The sequence below is a fragment of the Pteropus vampyrus genome, unplaced genomic scaffold, assembly GCF_000151845.1.
Source record: "Pteropus vampyrus isolate Shadow unplaced genomic scaffold, Pvam_2.0 Scaffold180, whole genome shotgun sequence".
NCBI lineage: Eukaryota > Metazoa > Chordata > Mammalia > Chiroptera > Pteropodidae > Pteropus > Pteropus vampyrus.
The window spans coordinates 259,696-280,982 of NW_011888961.1; the positions used below are offsets into that span (position 1 = coordinate 259,696).

Genomic DNA, 21,287 nt, shown 5'->3' on the forward strand with positions numbered 1-21,287 from the left:
TCTTTAGAAATTGAGGTATAGTTGACATAACATTATTAGTTTCAGATGTACAACTTAATGGTTTGATATTTGTATATATTGCAAAGTGAAATATTTTAACCTTTGCCAGCCACGCAGTCTCTTGTCACAACTCCTTCACTTCACTGTTAGAGCACAGCGCAGCCGTAGACAGCACAAGCGTGAATGGATGTGGCTGTGTCCCAATAACACTTGATATATAAAAAAGGCACTGCCTTGGATTTGACCGTGGGCCGTTGTTTGCTGACTCTATTCTAAATCAAAACGTTGACATTTAGTAGGATTATATTTAAAGCCTTTAATAGTCACCTTTATGATCAAAAGATAAATAAAACCTGGTTTAATAAGATTTCAGTTGAATATATTAATCAACAGTATGACATGACTGTTCCAAAAGCCAGATTCTTAGGGTACATTAGCTGAACTTCAGCCTAATATGTACCAATTTGATCATATTTGTTTATGTTGGACTATAACTATGTCTAATTTTAAGTACCACATTTTAGGCTCTTAGATACAGGAATGCCTTCAGAGAATATTCAGGAGGCTGAAATGTCTAGAAAGTGCACATATAATGAGAAACAGTTGAAAGTGTTATTTCTAATTTGAGGAAAAGATTTCAGAGGGACTAGATAGCTATCTTTAAATTTTTATCATGTAGAAGGAAGTAGGATTAGAGTATTAGACTTCAACTTCCAGAGAACCTTACAATACACACAGAAGGGAGAGTTTAGCTCTTTACAGGGATTATGATACGATCCTGGAGAGTAGAATGGAATTGATTTGTTAATAGTTAAGTACTCTGCAGTAAGAGTTATTATGTGAGAGAATATGGGCATTGAGAGAGGGGAAGTTGGGTGCAACTGGGTTTCATTTATAAAGGGGTTTTGGAAAATAGAAACATTATTAATTGAGCTCAGCACTTTTACCAGCTCTTTGTATAAGTGGAAAAAGAAATAAAATAAGAACAAGAGGAAATAAAATTTTTATTCTGTTGAATGACTTTGAGGGTGTCATGCCTTTTCATAATCAGTTTAAAAGTCATCTACACTGCTCAAAATCTAACCCATTATGATTCTGAATACAAATAAATTAATGTTATCAAAATTAAACAATAAGTAATAAAAATTAATTGGCAAATAATATTTGACTTTTTAATTTTACACTCCTTACTATCTCTAGCAATCATTCAGTTTTCTTGGGTAGTTTTTTAAACCAAAAGTAATACCAAGGTAATAATTTAACGTTGTTTATTCTTTGTTCTTGGGTTTTTAAAAAGCTATATGAAAGTGAACTTGTAATCATAATACTGTGATTCTGCTCCAGGATTAAAATGGAAGAAAATGGATTTGTTGAGTTTACCTAACATAATATTTTGTATAGGGGAAAACAGATCATCTGTTTTGATTTGGCAAATGATGCTCTGGATTAGTGCTTCAGGTCTCTTTTTATAATTCATTAATTCAGAATAATTGTGGGCAGTAGCCATCTTTCTTAGAGGAAAAGTAAGTTCCAGAACACCTTAAAGGTCTTAAAAACTCTTAAGAAAAAAACTACACAAGGTAAAACAATGAAAAAAATCCGTATCACATACCATTTCACGTACATTAGATTATTACATATAATTTCAGAATTATGCTATAAAGGCAGAATAAAAGAATAATTAAATTCATAAACCAGTAGTTTGGAAAACTAGTAATTTTTTGAAGCCATTCCTTTCCACAACACTGTGTAAAGAAAGTGAATATTTTGAAACCAAAGCAATCATAGATACTACAGAATTACAAATAGTTCTCTAGCTTAATGGGTCTTTACTTTTTTATCCCTTAAAAAAAATTCCGTTAACCTTTAAAGTGTGTAAATATTCTGTAAAAGATGCTAAGTATAGCCTCATAAATTACATGAATGTTTTCCTTGAATGAGTAGATTGAGATTTATCTCCTAATATATGCTTATTTTCAAATTAGCTAGTTTACTGATTGGCTATGCAGCTTTGCCCAGTAGTTATTTTGAAAAATGGTGTTTTGCATATGGTTGGCACTTAATAGATGTTTGAGCAAACAAATTGAAATATAATAATTCCTAAATTTCAGAGATCTTTTTAAATAGATTGGTAGAAACTATTGATTTCTCTAGTCGAATCAGATTGTCAGTTTGGCCCAAAGATCGAGCTAGTGATTTAGGCACATGATTGGCCATCGGTCTACCTATATTTATAGATGTAAGAATTAAAAATATTTATAAAAATAGTTGGTTTTGCTATACTGTTGATTTAATTGGCTTTACATTTTAAAATTCAATTAAATGTTAGATATAATGCACTTACCTATTATCTCAATTTTTTTCCTCCATAGTTGTGGCAATATATGATTATACAAAAGACAAGGATGATGAGCTATCATTTATGGAGGGTGCAATCATTTATGTAATAAAGAAGAATGATGATGGCTGGTATGAAGGAGTCTGCAATCGAGTGACTGGTCTGTTCCCTGGGAACTATGTTGAATCAATCATGCACTATACTGATTAAATTTTTTGCTTTTAAAGTAGGTTCTTATTACTCAGTCATACTTGTGGGACTATTAATGATTAACAGAATTGTCTTAAAATGTTTTAAAACGTGCCCATATTTTCAGGACATGCTGTTTTATTGGTATAATTGAATGTCTACCTATAAGCATAAATCTTTGAGGCAGTTTTGTCCATAATCGATTATGCTTATGTACTTACTTACACAATGTAACTTTATGACCAGCCTAAATATTCTGGGGTTGTGGGGTATAATATTTAACAAATCATGATTCCGATTGTACCATTACATGTTTCAGTGCAGCATGGTTACTAATGCTATGTCAGACTAATATTAAAATCTGAAACTTAAATGCTGGTGCTGGTCATACTTTTTGTTTAGACTCATTCTTGAACTATAACTTTGTTTAAAGCATGCATACAAATTTATGTATTGACATATACTTTAAAAAATCCAAGATGCTTCCAATTTGTGTAATACTTTCTTGGAGTACTCGTACTAAGGTCTCTTGAAATGAATCGAGTCTCTGAGGTTTCCGTGTGAAACAAAACAGACAAAAAAAGGGTTATCTGTAATGTTGTAATTTGTACTTAAGTTTTTTAATGAGTGAATTTGCATTATCAATTTTTTCCATTCATAAATATTTAAGTGAACCAAAGGTTTTTGTCCTTTCCTTCACTGGTTTGCTTTAAAAAATAAATAAATAAAAGATACTGATTTATTGCAGAATTATGGTTCTATTTTCTCAGTATATTAACTTGGGAAAAAATTTTAGCCTTATTTCAACGTGTCCCAACATCAATGTGACTGATTTTTGCAGATTTAAAATCTGCGATGGTTATTTACAAGTCAATCTACTTAATTGCTTTTCTAAAGTAACTTTTTTTTCAAAGCTAAGAAAATGTATAAAAGTGTATACACGTTCTGTAGGTAAAATTCTTAAGTATTGTTATCAGTCCTTCAGTTTTTCAGTGGACTGTTGTATACTGGTTCAATGAAAGGAAATTATAAATATCTTTTACATACTGTTTTGTAGAAATGGATGCGATTGATTTTTGAATAGGCACTGTTTAATCCATTACCTGGCACTAGCAACACAGAAAAATTTTTAAATAATTGGGGGAAATGGTGGGTCATATAGTAATCAGTGAACAGGGATATACCTGACCAACAGGTTTGTATTGTCTTTGACATAATTGAAATGCAACACATGCACTTTGTGTGTCTCCTAATTTAAGGGAGGTTTAGAGGGGTGTTTTCTCCTGTGTATAATTCTATATTGCCTCGGATATTAAAGTAGAGCACTCAAGTGTGGGTTTCTGTATTGAGTTGTTTGGATTTCTAATTACAGTTATGTACTGGGCATTCACAGACTTATAACAGTATAGTAAATGGTAAGACTAGTGCAAAACGTTTATTTCTGAGACTTATAAAGGCCATTGCTACCAAATCAATGTGACTGTTGCATACGCATTTTGCCTTTGTTAATTTCAAACATGATTTCAGTATCACTAGTGATCAGCTAGCTACCATCTTCATTTTTTTAAGTGGAATGTTCTCTTAATTTTGTATATAACTTGTCTAAATTTTATGTACAGTCTTTTATAATAAACCATTCTCCTATATGAAATTTTGGATACTGTTAAAATCTAATGTGGATTGAAATGTAGACCCTACAAATCTCTGACCTTTACTCCTATGGTGAAACAAGATAAACCATTTGAATTTAACACTGACTATTTATTTGTGTAATGGTTTTACATGTGAATATTAACAGTGTAAACAGTACCACAAATAACCATCAAGATACTTCGATTAGAATTTACAGGACTAGAATGACAGATTCAGGTGGTTTAATTACATTTTAAAAATTTTCTGAAAAATTTTGCCAATAAAAAAAACCTGCCCATCATTAAGGTTGAAATGATTTTTTAAAATGATTTTTGGTTATCTGCACATGAAGCAAAGTATATTCCACAAAAGTCTTTAGGCACAGTCTGGTAAAATAGCTGCCAGAAATAACAGAAAGACTTGTCATTTATCTCTCGTGAGTACAGTTTCTGAGAGCTGTATAAGGGCATCTCTCTCTCGGGATGGTCGCAGTTTACTGATCTCTCTTATTGCTTCGTGGCAGTACCGCTGGGCGAGGTAGGTTGTTTGTTGCACACCATCACTCTGCAGATACAGAAAAAGCAGAATGGATGTATGTTACCTACGGGATCAGCTCTTAAATTCATTATAATAAATTAAAACATACTTTAAGGAATAGATTAGCTAACAGCCAAACTATGTTTCTAATGTTCTCTCTTCAACTCATAGTTCCTCCTCTGCCTACTTTTTTAGGCCCTTTCCCCAGACTGAAGCAAAGTAACTATTAGCATGCAAAGCAACTAACTCATTAATATCAAGAAGCCATCTATTTATTTCCCTCTATTCTTAATTTAAATATTAGAGTTTTTAAAAAGTTCTACACATATAAAATATCTATACAATGAATTTTTAAATAAAATCTGAAGTGAAAGTTTTAAAAAGTACATAATAAAAGTGAACAGAAGAGCTGATGATGAAAATCGTTTCCTTCTTCAAAAGGCACCAGCTTTTTTATCCATTGGTTTTTATTTCTTAATTATCAATTTGTTATTATCTGTTTCCTTTCTACCAAAACGAGGATTTAGCCCACTAAGATCCTATTTTGATCACAGTGTTATCTTTAGTTCTTCTATTGATGACTTTTGCCGCCTGACTTCATCTTGTTTAAGATGAGGAAACCTAGTGCTCCTATTCTTTCTGCTTTTAACTGAACCTTTACACTAAAGGTAGGTTTGCATTGCTTGTTTTATAACCATGCTTTTATGTTGGTTCTTTTTAAAAGCTGAACACCAACAAAGTATTATTTCCACGATGTAAAAAAGTTTATGGTAGAATCAGGTCAGTCATTTCCTCTCCATGGTTCCTAGTTCATGATGCCTCTGTCATTGAGAGAAGATCCCTAACATGGTTGAAAGGCCTCTGATTTTCTATACCAACTGACACAAAATATGACATATTTTAGCTTGTGTCATGTTTTTAAATATGATACTCAGAAGCCCAGGTCTGAATGTAATTGTCTCCTTTTCTAACTTTGTGTGAAAGGAGCTCTTGATTCCTAGTATTTCTGATGCCTTCTTCATCCTTTTCATTACTTAAGACTGGCTGCTTTTTAGGTCTTGTACAACTGCCATCGCAGGATGACTTTTGATTGAATGAACTCTTAGGTTCACACTGGTTTTATAGTACCTACATCTTTCTCTTTCTTGGTGTTTTCACACTTTTGCTGAAATATATCCAACTGTACCTTACCCAGAAAATGTGTACTGGAAGCCAACTTTTAGTCCTTAGTGTGATAATGACTTTTACCTCCAGAGCATATAGAATTCTCGTTTTAAAACGTTTCTTCACCATTTGGAAGGCCTTGCTCACTGCCTTCTAGCTTCCGGTGTTTGCTCTATACCGAGCCAGTTTGACCCCTTTCCTTTTGTAGGCGACATTTTGTTCTGACTTCATTTTTTGATTCTCTTCCTGAAACATGTTATATGATTGTAACTGATTCTCTTCTGAGCTTTTCTCATATGCTTCCCTTGCTGTTTACATTTTGGAAGATTTTCTCAATTCCACATTCCAACTCTTCTTAGCAGTTAATTTTTCAGTCATTTAAAATTTCTCCTGAGCTTGTTCTTATTTATTAGATATTATCTTGTTTTATGAATGCAATTATTTTTTAATCCTCCTATTTATATTCTTCCTCTTTATTTCTGTGTATCTTGGTCCCTTTCATTCAGTCAGCTAGTAATTCTAAATAAAACCCTAGTTGTCCATTTATATTTAATGAGGGAATAGCAACCGGGAGCTCTGGGTGAATGGGGAGCTAGAATTTAGAGGTCTTTGGAGAATTTGTTTAGAGAACATCCTGGGGACTTTTCTTCTGTGTGTTTCTGCTTCGGCTTGCTGGAACGTCACTGTTTTGCACAAGAGTTACAATTAATTTCTCTCTTTTCAGTCCCACTTACTTCAGCTTTTTCTGAAACCAGGACTTCTCCCAGGCATAGCAACTTCTCTCTCAGCTACAGCCCTCCCTCATATTGATTTTTTAATCGTACTGCCAAACTACCCTCCAAAAAAGGTGCTAACCGATAGCAAATTATGCGTAACAATATACAGATTTAACAGAAATATATCCTTTGGAAGGGTTTTATTTTTTGGAAATTTAAAAAAATCTGAAAAGTCTATTTGGAATTCTTTCAAGTATTGGACTAATTATAGATCTCAGACCATATCTGCTTACTAAAAATTATTTGCTTGCCTTATTAACTAGATCTGCTGGCTCCAACTGACTGGATTTGGATCTTAGAAATAGCTCATTCTCAAAAGATAAGTCATCGAAACTGAAAATACACAAAAAAATAGGGCTTCAACAGAAAAGTTCGGAAGATACATGGCAATATATTTGAAAAAAACTTATAGCGCCGAAAGTTAAACAGTTTATTAGTTTGCCTATGTTGGTTTAATTTTTTTTCAAGTTAACATTTCTTTAGTCACACCTTTATGAGAGTTAGACAGGATGGAACAGGTAAGATCAGTTTTGAGTAAACTGCTGTAATAGTCTAGCCGTGGCAAGGATGAGGGCTTGGATTAATCTGGAGACGAGTCTGGGTAACTGGGAGAATAGTCACGCCACTGACGGGCATGGTTAAGACTGGTTCCAAACCAGTGGTTCCCAACCCTGACTGCACATCAGAATCACAGGAATAGCTTTCAAAACATGTTAACTGTCCATGCCCTAACCAAGGCCAAGCAAATCAGAATCCCTGGCAAAGAAATCTACAAGAAAAATGAATTACAAGTTTTTCCTTCTCAGTTTTTGTCAAATCAGGAAGGGACTAAACTTGGTCTTGTATCTAAAATTTCATGTTACTTGTTCTATTAAGAAGCTGCCACATTGTACCTGCTGTTGCCTCTTTTTTTTTTTAACTCTTACCTGTAATACATATTGTCGAGCTCTGTCCACATCTCCTGGCAAACTGAACCGTCTCATTATCATAGCATTCATTTCTGGGAACTAACCATAAAGAAAGAAAATCTATTTATTCATCTTGGCAGAATCAAATGTTCCAATACTAGTTTGTAACAATAGGAAATAATAGGAAAAAGCAAAAAGGTGATTGATTAGATGATGTAGGGTAACAGTAAATTATAGCAACTAAAGAAGAAGAGCTAAGAGAGACATCAATTTTTCCATGCCCAGGGACTGGGCTAGTGCAGTGTTCATTCTGATGTTTTCTATCCTTGGTCCGACACTGAGTAGAAAAGAGAGAAGGATGAGTACATAACATCTCCTTACTGACTTCTCTTGTGGTTCGTAAACGTTAGGTCACACCAGAAACACCGGAGGCTCAAGCCTCTCTCCTAAGTGTCTAATTCAGTACAGGGGGCCTAAGTGAGCATTTCTAATGAGTTCCCAGGGGATGCTGACAGTTTGAGAACCACAAACCCAGGATGAGGGTGAAAATTAGGAATTCTATTCTTAGTACTAAATCGAGTGACGCTTAAAAGCTATTGCGGTTTCTGAACAGAGGGTAGTATGAGCAGAGATCTCTGCTACAGCAGCTTGTAGAATGGATTAGAGCAGTGGTACTCGACGCTGAGTAAACTGCATGCTGGAATCACATGGGGAGTCTATAACAGTTTCCTAGATCTGCTCCCAAAGGCTGACTATATTGGCTCGGGGTTTGGGCTGCGCATCAGGATCTCAAAAACTCTCCAGGTGCAGCCAAGGCTGAGAACCATTGAATTAGAGGAGATGGAGTTACAAATACTAGTCAGGTTACTGTAGTAAATTATAAAGATCAGAGTTAAGCTGATGGTAATAAGAGGAAAAAAGAAAACAGGTACAAAAGGCAATGAAGAGAAAACCTATATTCCATGATACTTAGCAACAATTTAGGGGAATTGTCATTATTAACAGAATCATGAAGCCAGAACACCAAATCACTTCCATCTTCTAGATCCGAGCTCTAGTGCTGGTGCTGCCATAGCTGAGTGAGTTCCTGAACCTCTTGGGTCCTAGCCTCCCCAGCTGTGTCATGGAGGAGCCGAACTACATGACCTGAGGTCCATTAGCTCTAACTTATGGTCCTGTGAAATTAGGGGTAAGATGACATGTTTGGTTTTGGACACGTCAGTGCTTATAGTAGTTGCCAGATTTTCCCTGGCAGTGAGCCTGAAGGATGAAATAAGCTGTTGTCCTGTAACCACCACCACGGTATTAGAAATCCTAGAAGGAAAAATAGGGCACACATAGAAAAACCTCAGCCAGATGGTGGCAGATTAAGAATTAAGAATGTTCCTTTCAGGGCAGAGTATGTATCAGAACAGTTCTGAACACGTAGAGGCTGCTAACATGCGCAACATTTAAAGAACCAGCAATCAGTTAGTTCTAAAAACCCATAATTTGCTTTAGTAACTGGTCTGTTAAGAATAAAATAATTTAAATTTTATAGGAAACAAATCAGGAAAGCGCAATCAACTTTAGCGGTAAAAAATTCAAATCAAATTGGCATTCGTCTTAGTTGATTACTACCACATTCCAAAATTGTATTTCTCAAAGCTGATGTGATACTGTCCTGGGCATCTGATAAAATTACCTTATTGATGGTCTAGGAGGGTTTTTTTGCAATACCAACAAGTGTAAAATGAGCTGATTGGATGTTTTTTCTGATTCCTTTTACTGTAAAAAGCATTCAGAAAGCAGAGTTTGAAAGAAATATTTGCATTGAGTGTGACTACATCCTTCCTTTGAAACATGTACTCTGGGCAGTTTTACTATGCAAATATCAAACTTTTCCCCCAGGCACTCTTCATTCTCCTTAATGTGTGTGTATATGGAGAAGTAATGAGAAACACACCAGGAAGAACAGTTGTCCGCCTGAGAAATAAGAAAATTTTTGTTTGTTCAGGCTCTCTTTTCAAGAGTAGGAAAACCAGCTGTGGATGAATGAAATTCTAACTCTGAAATCTAAACTATACCATAAACTAAACTACAAAGGTGATCGATAAATTAGAGTGAGCTTGAACAAAACTTGGGTAACTAAGGCACCAGCTAGTCACAAGAGCAAAAAGCCTGGGCAGCTGGTGCAGGGGCTGGGAATGGTGATGGCAGTTGCAAGTACAGCTACAGGCTGACATTTAAGTCTGGTGACTTATCAAATACAGAAGAGAAGCAGAAGAAAGGAAAAGATCTCTTAAAGGATATTCGAGAACTAACACAGTCTCACAAAAAAAAAAAAAAAAAATTCCTTTTGATTCTAAACATTTCAAAATCCGACTTATATCCTCTTTGAGGATTTAACGAGGTTTTTGTTCTTAAAATATGTACACACATTATACAAGGAAGGGCACTGTCATCATTGGGACCTCTCCAGAAATTTTGAAACTCTTCTTAAATCCCCTATAGCAAATGTTATCAAGAAACCTCTACAGAGAGATTTGAAAAATGGTGAATTCCAGAGAGGGAATTTCTGTCAAGCTTCTGGGACCAACAAATGCCGAATTCTCCATGCTCAGTTAAAAAGGAAAAGCCATTTTCCAGAGTTGATTGTCTTGTCTTGGTCCAGTGAGACTCAGTGTTCACAAATGGAAAAGTTCAAAGGTTTATCTGCAAATGAAACTCACTGACCTCTGGAAAAAGATGGCAAACATCTTAAACCTACTCCACTAAATGAGAGCTGACACTGCCTCTTCTTTGAGTGTTGTCAGTACATTTTCAGTGCCAGAGCACACCTGTTATCAACTTTGTGGGAAGACCTTCTGGGGATCAGACACGCTCATAAGGTACTCGCTTTTGCAGTGGCGATAATACATTGTGGAGTAAAACGGATCCTAGTCTTAGAAGACTTGGAGTGTTTAATTTCCTAATGTGCCATTTACCAAGTGTCTAATTTCGATCAAGTTTGAACATCACTTTCTCATTTGTAGAATGGACATAACACCTACCACAAAGAGGAGTTGTGAGATTAGAGATAATGTATAAAAGAATCCTTTGCAAATTATGAAAACAGTGCATTTTCATTTAATGGAGATACTGTATATTCTCATGTTATTTTTGAACTTGGTTTACCCCAAAACAATTTTAGCCCCATAAATTTTGACAAATTTCTGGCCAAGAATCCCTCCCCGCCGCCACCCCCCCCCACTTTTTTTTTATTGACAGTATAATCCTTAGTGGAGTCTAAAAATGTTTTATTACAAAACAATTTATAAATACATATTTGCCAATACAAGACAGAAAGATCAGTCTCTTTAGGAAGCAGGTCTTGTCCAGAATCACTTCCTGCTTGATCTCATTCTATGTTCCCTTTTCTAAGGCTGCAGTGTGCCTTTTAACAACTCCCAATGCCTTCTGGGCAGATGGGAAAAGTGCTGTCTGGTGAGGGTGACTGTGTGCCTCGTGATACTGGGATTTTCCAGTGAAACACAGAAAACTGGTTTGGGGCACTATAAACTTTGTTCCTTTTCCTTGCCTTTTTTTTTTTTTTTTTTTCCTAAACCAACATTTTTCAATCTCTTATATGTTACTGACAAATCAATATAGAGCAGTGGTCCATTTCTCTCCTGACCTTGCCCCACTATATCTGAAGGTAGAATTATTCATTATTGTTCTTGTAGAGGAAAGCAAATTAATTTCTTTTGAAATATGTTCATAGTGAAACAATCGAAGAGGCATCCATCTTCAATCACCTTAAGGTTTAAGTGGGACCTGGCTGTTTACTTAGTACCGTGGGACTCATAACAATTAACTGTTAAGTTTTCTAAAGCTTTTAGTAAACTAAGCTGCTTTAGGGAAAGTCCTCGTCTAAGTCATCTTGATAACCTCAGGGCCCAGCTAAAGGAAGCGTTCCTGAGCTGGCAGAATCTCAGTGTACTCAGTCCATCTTGTTTTCTGTTCACGTTTCTAACCAAGGTCTGAAGAGCTGATTAATTTTTTAGTTGTATAGATGATAACCAGTGACTTACCTCTCTATTCTCAGGCGTGCCTTTTACATGGCTCATGAATCCTCTGCTTTTTTTAGTAGGTTAATGGTAAAAAAGAAAATGTTCCTCACTCATGCTTTAATGTGTACAAGGAAGGAGACCTTACAAATTTTTGTCAGAAGTTGGCACGTATATTAATATTCTGGCGTTTTGGGTTGGTGAGTTAGTCTCAGTAGAGCATACCTTTCACTTCTCACCTCTGCCTCAAAATTCTGAGAGGACAGAGCCTGGTAATGAGGACAGATGTTTCCACAAAGTGCTCCCACATCTCTATTTGCACCCCTCATTCCTCACTTGACTGCTGTCCAAAGTAACCTGGCTTAGCGCCCAAGCCGTGAGCCTCTGAAAAGGACTGCCCTGGGCATGGCTCTGCTACACAGTGGGGAAAAGATGAGCTCTTTTTCTTGGATAAGAAACTGATTAAAAGTGAAGTCACTGGTTTGTATAATATCAGAATGGAATTATTGAGTTCTATGGAAGACATGATTTATCTTTGTAATTTCTGAGAACAAATAGAGGCAAAAATCTGAAAGACTACAAGTTACTAAAACTTCAGACCAAAGAGCTAATTTTTAATTTTATGGCATGGTGATGAACATCTTATTGCTTAGCTAAATAATGAATTAAATACTACTAAGATGAAATCTATTAAAGAGATGTCGAAATACCAGCCAATGTCCCACTTATTACCAATAGCATTCGGCCCCAGAGCCAAAAGCAACGTGGCCAGGGTCCAGAGTAGGCTCTCAGAATGTACACCCTGCATGTCACTGCAGCATCTTTGAAGCTTCCTAAGCTTTTCATCCATGTAAAGGAGAATATGAAGGCAGCTTTACTTACTTCCTTAATTGACAGCCCCTCAATCTGGAGAAAGAAGGAACTATGTGGTTCTAGTAGTGCATTCCACTGACTTCTTGACATTTTGAGGCAGTGGCCGAGGCTCTCTGAGAGCAGCAAACAGTGCCATTAAACTTCTAGAACTGGAGAATTTCTCAGAATTTCTTACGCTTGGAAGCCCTTCCTGTGCCTTTGTAAGGGGTTCTGAGGCACACCCAAAGTCCAGTCCTATAATCAAGATGTGGAAACCATTTACCTTGTCAGTGCTCCAAATACATGGAAATAATTGTGATGCTACCTTAAATTACACAGCACTTAATTTACAGAGTATCTCCATGAGTATTACCTCAGTTAATCCTCACAACAACCCTGGCAGGAAGGTTGTAATCTCAGTTTTACAGATAAGGAAACAGATAAAGCTTAGGGGTGAAATGACTGGCCCCAACATTTCAGCCACAGATCTAGACCTGAGGTTTCTTACTGAAATGCTTTCCCAAATACTTCTTATCTAAACCTTCCCATTAGCTGTGCCTGGACATTACTGGTTCTGTAGGGCTACACAGCAGCGTGTCAAAGGGAATTCGTAAAAACCTACCTGTCGACAAGCAAATAACACAGGGCCAGTGGCTAAACCGAGCTTCAGATCGGCAGATGTTGGTTTGCCCATCTGGTCAGAACATGAGGTGAAATCCAACACATCATCTATTAGCTAGTGAAAGAGAAAAAGGAATGTCATGAGCACCACCATCCCAACATCACAGCCACCCTTCCCACTGTCCTAATAGGCCACGGCCTTACAAAGAAGCGGACCAACCTGAAAAGCTATTCCCACATTTTTTCCGTATTGATAGGCAATCTCATGCACTACCGGGTCAGGGCACCCTAGGACAGAGACCTGAAACAGAGAATTCTGAGATAAGCAGCTGGCAGGCAGAAGCGGCAAGGCAGCCCACCCCTGCCTGCGTGAAGGAGGCAGACGTCTGTTCCCTTAATAGGCAGTGATGCTAGATGATGTACAATTAGGAGACACAGCTGTAGGGGGACCAACATGTACAACTATCGCAGACTCTTGAATAACACGGGGGGTTGGGGCACTGGTCCCCCGCACAGTCGAAAATATGCAATATAACTTTTGACTCCCCCAAAACTTAACTACTTATAGCCGACTATTGACCAGAAGCCTTACCATTAACAGTCGGCACATATTTTGTCTGTTATATGTATTATATGCTGTATTTGTACAAGTAAGCTAGAGAGAAAAATGTTAATAAAATACAGTATTTATTGAAAAAAAAAATCCATGTATAAGTGGACCCACGGAGTTCTAACTTGTTTTGTTCAAGGCTCAACTGTACTTGCATTTTTACGTTTTTAATGGAAGGATTTCGGTTTCAGATTGTTGTCTTAAAATCTAAGAAAACTATTACTTTTCTCTCTTCTTTCACAGGATAAGCCGTCTTTCCCACTGCTTAGGAAAAATGGAGTTACACTAGGCCAGTTATGCTGGGTAACCTTTTTGACATGCAAAAGAAACACTCTAATTTGTGCGATGCTGACTTCCAGCACTCAGCAACTATCCCAATTGTTGGCTTTGTTTGTTAGTTTTCTATTGAGTTAGTCCTTATTTTGGGGATAGAGACCTAATTTAATCATACACACAATGTTGCCATATGTATTTCTCCATTCGTAGTCTTTTAATAAGTTTTACTGATTTCACTTATTTCAGAAATGCAGTTGTTTCTTGATGTCTGAAATAGCCTCAAGCCTCAGGCTTCAGACGTAGATATTGTTCTTTCATTATCGACGGATTTTCACTGGTCGTACCATTTCCGTATTTCTCTCACAAGAAGAAATGTAACTGCATAAAACTTTTTTTCCTTTTCAGTGGGGGAGAAAATAGGACTTTAGCTAAGTCTTTTTTTAAAACTCCAAAAAACTAGCTGGCACCGGCCGCTTAAGTGTGTTTCCTGCTGCTCTGCTAAGCATGCTAAGCAGCCCGGCCACATTTTCAGGAAACAAAGATGGTAAAAACCAAAATGGGGGAAGGGAGCGACATCGCCACTGGAGAGGGACCGTCTGTACTGACCCTCCATGAGAAAGCCAGATGGAACTCTTCAGTCTCCTTTCTGCAGTGGGTCACTGAAGTCCCCTGACTTTAGTCCCTCTGTGGTCTGCTGGTTGGGACCCCCACTTTGCTCAGGCCTCAGTTATGGTTCAGGGGTGTGGGCTCGGTGGTCAGCCTGCTAGTGGTGCGTTTACAGCCCTTACAATTTCCACGTGCCCTCGGCATGTCGCTTCATCTTTCTGTGCTTCAGTTTCCTCCTCTAAACCATAGGATCGCTGTGAGAAATACAAGTGATGCTACTTTTAAACCCTCAGGACAGTGCCTGGCGTCTGGTTATGACTCACTGTGTTTGCTATCATTGTTAATAATCCTCCCCGCCTCCTCCACTGGCTGCAGAAGCAGGAGCCTGGGGTGTGTCCACGCACCTCTGCTAATTAACACCAGATCACAGAACTTGCTCAGCCCCGAGAATGTTTTTGACGACTAATGAAATCTGTGACTGAGAGGTGTTTGGCCACACATCCTCGATAAAGATGCACACATCCTGAAAGGGTAGGTGGCCACTCACTTGCGTGAATCATAAACTTGTAACTGCTTTTAACAGCAAAGACCTTACCACTAGCGGGCACTGGTCCGTGGGTTTAGAGAGGGGTTTCTCTTTTCAACTAAAGATTCTATGAGACCACATGGGAGACAGTTTAGAAACTTTGAAAGTCAAGGTATCCATCCATCAATGTGGCTAAGAATGAGAGTGTGGCAAAATTGGGGCAGCCTGGGGTATGCTGAGCTCATAACACGATGGTTCTCCTTTCTAGGCAGGAAGAACCCACGAAGCAATCCTGTAGCGAGTTAATGCTGTTTCCTCACACATAGTAGCACAGAAAGCATACCTTCTTCCTGAAAAGTAAAATATTTTTAAAAAATCCTTTCTGTTTCTAAACTCAATGAATTAAAATGTGTGGAGTACGTATGAGCACTCTGCATTATTTTGGTTAAACTTCATAACATTCCATAAATACTTCCTTGGTAGTTGGTGATGAGAAGAGCTAACAATGACTGAGCGCTGTGTGTCAGGTCCTAACTCACACAGGAGGTTGGATCTGAGGCACGGAGAGTACCAGGTTTGAAGGGGCTAGGAAATGTGGGAATCAGAATTTGAACCCGAACGGTCTGGCTCCAGAGACTCGACTCTTACTCACTTTGTGATGCTAATAGGCAACAAAATGGACGCTCAGAGAGGTCAAGTAATGTGCCCAAGTAAGCATAAGGCGGTGAGGTCCACATGGCCCGCTTCCAGCTCACAGAGGCTGACACAGGAACAAGCTACTTAGCTGGCAGCTTCTGCCTCACAGGCTTTGAAGGGTCATTTCTGCTCCGATTTCACCCACTGCAGGGCAAAGACCACTCCTGATCCCCACTCCCCAACCCAAGTGAGGACTGTCTGGATCTGTCCTATCGCAACTAAGAAAATCAGACGCAATGCAACACAAAAGCCAGGCAGGAAGTGTGCCGACGTGAAATGAACGCTGCTTGTTCCTGGCATCAGAGGAAAGATGCTGCATGTCTTTCTGGAAGTGGGTGGAGTACGAAGAATGACTAAATGAAAGAAAGTGGAGCTCAGCTAACTTCTGTTTGAAGCAGGTCCACAGCCAGGCCATGGTGTGCACATGGCATCTTTGGGGAGCAGGCCCACCCCTCTCTCATAAGATTTTCACAAGCCTTGTCTGAAAGGATTAGGAAGTGCTGTTTGCACTGGCAGGGGATGCTGATGTTTATCCAGCATCTCTATCTTTCAAGTATGTGTCTCCATCACTTTAAGAGATATATTCTGATACATACATATATGTACGTTTGTCTCATTAAAAATAGTGGAGATTACTGGAGCTCCAATACATAAAAAATATCAAAACAGGTTATTGTCAAAAACCAATGGAAAATGTTGGGAGAAAATACATGCAACATAACATCGCAGATAAAGAGCTAATATTCTTCATATATAAAGAGCTCTTTAAAACTGAGTGGGGGAAAAAAGACCAGACACCCACTAGAAAATGGGCAAAAGACACTAACAGACATTTCACAAAAAGATACAAAAATGGCCCTTAAACAACTGAAAAGATGGTCAACTTCACCCAGAAACGAGAGATGCAAATTAAAAACTGGAACGATACAGAGATTAGCATGGCCCCTGCGCAAGCATGACACGCAAATTCGTGAAGCGTTCCATTATTTTTAGCATAGCCCCCCTTTTTTTTTAAAGTTATTAGTTTATTAATCCTCTCATGAAAAATCTGATCACCAGAGTCACTGATGAATCTTTACTCCTTCTGTTGTCCAATCTCCACCTCACTTTTTGCCAACACCATTTCTCATCTATCAGATCGGCAAAAATTTAAGTCTTATGACACAGCTAGTGAGGCTGTGGGGAAGGAGGCAAGACACGCTCACGAACTGCTGATGGGAGTGGTGGAAACGCTGAACGGTGCAGCCCCTGGGGGGAGAACTTCGGTCGTATCTAACACAACCACATCTACAGTTACCTTGAACTACACTCTAACACCGCAAACATACGTGTACATATGGTTAGCTGCCGTGGCGGGACTTGTCACTGCGAACGACCGGAAACCTTAAACGCCACGTATGGGAGTGGGGAGTAAACCATGGCAGGCGGCGGCGCTGCTTGAAAAATGAGGGAGATTCTACAGACCGACATGGAATGATGTCCATAGCATACTAGTATATTAAAAGCGAGGTACAAAAGCAGGACGAGCAAGACGTATCACAGCACACTACTTTTGGTTGTAAGAAAGAAGGGGAAGTAACATGCGTGTGTCTTACTAGTTTGTGTAAAAAGAAAAGGGAAGGAGGAACCATAAGCTAATGAGAGCGGCTACTTTCAGGGTAAAGGGCATGAGGGGCGGTTCACCATTCTGTGCAGGTCTGACCTTGGGAGCTATGTTAATGTTTTACTCAAAACAACAGTAACCTCAGAACCAAAATAAAACGAGGTCAACGAGAATGAGAGGGAACCCCTAAAATGGAATGAAAAAGCACCTTACTATATTTCAAATAACAACCACACTGAAATGAGGGAGAAAGGTAACATCCGAACACAGAAATTTGACTGTATTATCCCCAGACTTTAGACAAAAGGAACTGCAAACAAATACTGAACTCTAGCTACAAGGTTTGTTTTTTGAGAGATGTGAGTTATCAAGTTTTAAGTTCCTGTGGTATATTCTAGGATTAAGCAAATATGTTGTTGTGGGAAATGGGGGCCAGGTTTCGCACTGTAGGGGACGGGAGTTACAAATAGGGAACCGCAGAATGCTGGAATAAATCATGAATCCTGTGGTGTCTGATGCATTTGGAGCAATCAGTATGGTTTTGAATAAATATGGATGGCTATACAAAGACAGATATCCACATATCCACATATGTGTATTACACAGACATACAGTTCCTAGCTCTGGCCATTGAGAGGGCCTAGAAACAGTGACAGAAGCGCCTGGATTTTGGTTTCTAAATACTATTTTCCACCCAAAGGAACCAGAGCTCCTTGGAGAAATGGTGCGTCCCAGGGCTGGGACAGACCGGAAGAGCCTGCCTGGGAGAAGGAAGTGCAGGAAAACGGTAGGGGTACCTTACCAGGGAGGACACAGGAGCCAGGCTAAAGGGCCTTCCCCATTGGTCAGATACAGAACAAGTGAGCATTAAAATAAGTAACAAAGGGCTATAATCCACAGACTAAAATAAGAATCCAGGAGTCCGTAGAAACGACATCTTCCTGAAAAAGGGATACTAACTCTACTGTAGAAGTGTGATGTAGAAGGAATGACGGAATTTAAAAACCTGTTGATTGGCAGCTGGCATAGTAATAACTGCCTCAGGAGAGAATCATAAATCAATGCTAAAACCAGAGAGTGAAGGTTTGATGAGAAACAGAATATTTACATTCTCTCAAAATGCCTCCCCCAAACAGAGAAAAATAGTAACTTGAAAGTGCAGAAAGCTGGCAGACACCACCCTAATCAGGTGACCAGCGACCACCACCAGTAAGAGGATACAGGAACTGTTCCAGAATGAAAGAGACTAAAGAGTCATGACAAGTAAATGTAACATGAGGTCATGGCTTGGCTCTTGGACCTGAAAAAAATCGTCTCCCTTTGTTATAACAGTATTAGGACAACTAAGCAAAATATGAATGAGCTCCATCTGTAGATTATCATAACCGAAAAATAGAGTGTTCTGCAAATATGACCCACAAAACAAAATTCTGCGGTGGCACTCAGTATCTTTGAAAAACAAAGTAATAGGAAGATAGGTCACAGACAGCACTGGAGAGAATATAAATTCAGAAAAAAAAAAAAATGAATGCAGCATTACCATACCCAGCTATGGGTTCAAATCCCAGCTCAGCCACTGTCAGACTGAAAACATTGGATGGGCCACCAGACCTCTTAAGTCTCATTCCCATTAGATTTTCTGGGGGAATAAGCTGTGGCCTTCACTGGTAAGCTACAGAATTTATTCTGCATGACTATGTATATAGTCAATCATCTTATAAGATTACTTCTATTTTAATATCAATCAGTGTCACAAAACAATCCTAGACAGCCCTCTCTTAGATTTTAATACTATTTCCACCAAAATACAATGAGGCGTTAAAAAGGCACAGGAGCGAGGGGTAGAAATGGTGTCCTTAGCAGAATGAATTTATAAGCTGCTAAATTTCCTTCAAATTCTCTAACATCATGGAATTCCATTAGTTCTTCTGTAATAATTCTCATGTTTAAATTCTCCTTAATCCCTCTGTTTGGCATCTGTAATTTGCCTTTAATGCATTCTTTTGGAGCCTACATATCTTTGCATCTTAAATACCAGAACTACATAAAAATAGCCATTTTGAATAAATAACACCTCTGGAATAGTTCTACCCATAGGCACTTAAAAATAGAAACTTTTATTCAGAGAGCTCACACTAGGATTTTGCTTTATTATTCTAACAGCGGTGGAGTTTAGGAATAAATCCCGTGGAGGTGGTAGCTCTGGGATGATGCCAGCATGCCTCCTAGTGGACAGCATAACACCTTTCCTTTTTCATAGGGGTCCAGCCCTGTTAATATTCACATCCTCTCTTAATTTGCTAATCTGTGAAGAATAAAGGTATTCCTTAGAAATAAATACGCGTGCTATAATGTCTTTGGCTTCCTAAGCAGAGGACAATGACTGCAATGAAGCCTTTCCTTGATGGCTCAAGTCCATTTCCTTGGCCCTTTCAAAGAGTTCTGTCACTGAGTGTTCAGGCTCTAGCAGCTGTGTTGCTGCCCTGTGCCTGTGGGGTGTCTGCTTTACGTGGACAAAGACTCACAGAGTCTCTAGTTCCAATGGCCCTTCTACCTGCCAGTGCTTCTAACTGTAGTCTCAAGGGGCTGAAATCATCAATGAGTTTCGCCTAACACACTAGGGCGTCTTACTTATGAAGCTGGATCTGGATCTTCATGGAAATTTACTGAAACAGCTTTATGGCACCCATTTTAAACAGGTCATTCTTTTAGTCGGCACTCCAGCGTCTATCATATTTTCACCCGCTTCTTTTTCTTAAAAACTTGTAATTTCTTGGAAATAAAAAATTATAGCCCTTTCAATAAAGACAAAAGTAGCTGAAATCGTGGCCAGCACGTTCTACATAATTCACATTCCTTAGGGTTTCAATTAAGTCTTTTTTAGGAAGAATATGTTGTCCTCGTTCTTTTCTGGCTCACAATTATACATTTCTTGACACTTTTAAAAATAGACACTGTTGGCAAGGGACTTTTTCACCTGAGAGGCCTTGAGAAAAAGCCCTCCTTAACTGTAATTATGTTAAGAGTGTATCATGACAGCAATTGGCATTTGCCTCTCATGGGTCTTCCTCCCCTGTTGCTTTAATTACAAAGGACTATTACTTGCCCAGGTTTCATCTCGGTTACATCTGTTAGGCTGAAACGCGGTCAGATGAACAATCCTATGGAGAAAACTGTCTCTTATTTACAGGTGGCTCTGAATATCACACATTTTAGTCTATAGGTTATGAATAATGCCGATTTTCTAAAAAAGAAACGTATGTGGAGAGTGGAGGGAAGGTCAGGGAGAAAACAAGAGAAAGAAAAAGTTAAGGTTCGTACTCCCAAAGAAATAAGGTATGTACAGCCCAAACAAATATGGCCTATTTATAGTTCATGTAAATATACTGGGAGGATCTACTAATAAAAAAAGACAAAGAACACTAGTATAATCGAATACTGTAGTCAGATAGTTTCTCCTGAGTAAATATTATATTTAAGGACACAGCACTTCATAACCTTTTAAAGGTAAAATGTCAGAAAGGATGTGTGAGACAATCGTGAGAGAAATTACGATAAATTGTTTCGTAGGTTACAGAGTTTAAATATTAGGTTGGGGGACTAAAGCTTATCTTGATTCAACTCGGGAGGAAAGATGAAAAGTGAATGATTGCATAGCAAAAGAAGATAGCAAAAATGAAAACCACAGCAGAAATTCTCCACTGTTTGGGATTAATTCCTTTCTCAATGACCTCTTGGGATTTGGGTTACTATTTTAAGGTTCTCCAGTGAAATTTTTTCTAGGATTACCTCCCTAGAAAGAGCTATGAGGCTTTTTTTTTTTTTTTTTAACTTGAAAAAAGACAGAACGTACATACTGCTTTACAACTGTTGGCTATCAGACTTGCAGTCTTCTTGAAAGTCTTTTCAAGGTAGTGTGCAAATC

General features: G+C 38.3%; 2 protein-coding genes and 1 non-coding gene across 14 annotated transcripts in view; 2 read left to right on the forward strand and 1 right to left on the reverse strand.

The window, feature by feature from the left end:
• ABI1 (abl interactor 1) overlaps window positions 1-3,277 on the forward strand; it is an 89,491-nt gene extending 86,214 nt beyond the window's left edge. For all 10 annotated transcript variants that reach the window (XM_023537180.1, XM_011371003.2, XM_011371006.2 and 7 more), the window contains one exon: window positions 2,373-3,277. In XM_023537180.1, coding sequence (XP_023392948.1) covers window positions 2,373-2,548 — 176 coding nt within the window. In that variant the 3' untranslated portion in view covers window positions 2,549-3,277. The remainder of the gene's footprint in view (window positions 1-2,372) is intronic.
• Window positions 3,278-4,267: 990 nt separating this feature from the next.
• PDSS1 (decaprenyl diphosphate synthase subunit 1) overlaps window positions 4,268-21,287 on the reverse strand; it is a 35,429-nt gene continuing 18,409 nt past the window's right edge. For 2 of the 3 annotated variants that reach the window (XM_011371014.2, XM_023537181.1), the window contains 4 exons: window positions 13,266-13,346; window positions 13,047-13,160; window positions 7,563-7,643; window positions 4,268-4,723 (listed from right to left, as the gene is read on the reverse strand). In XM_011371014.2, coding sequence (XP_011369316.1) covers window positions 4,583-4,723; window positions 7,563-7,643; window positions 13,047-13,160; window positions 13,266-13,346 — 417 coding nt within the window. In that variant the 3' untranslated portion in view covers window positions 4,268-4,582. Of the gene's footprint in view, window positions 4,724-7,562; window positions 7,644-12,454; window positions 12,680-13,046; window positions 13,161-13,265; window positions 13,347-21,287 lie in introns of all 3 variants that reach the window. The other variant, XR_896518.2, reaches the window with a different exon arrangement.
• On the forward strand, window positions 16,640-16,749 carry LOC111746260. The gene has a single exon (XR_002783031.1). It is a non-coding gene; the product is annotated as a U6 spliceosomal RNA (small nuclear RNA).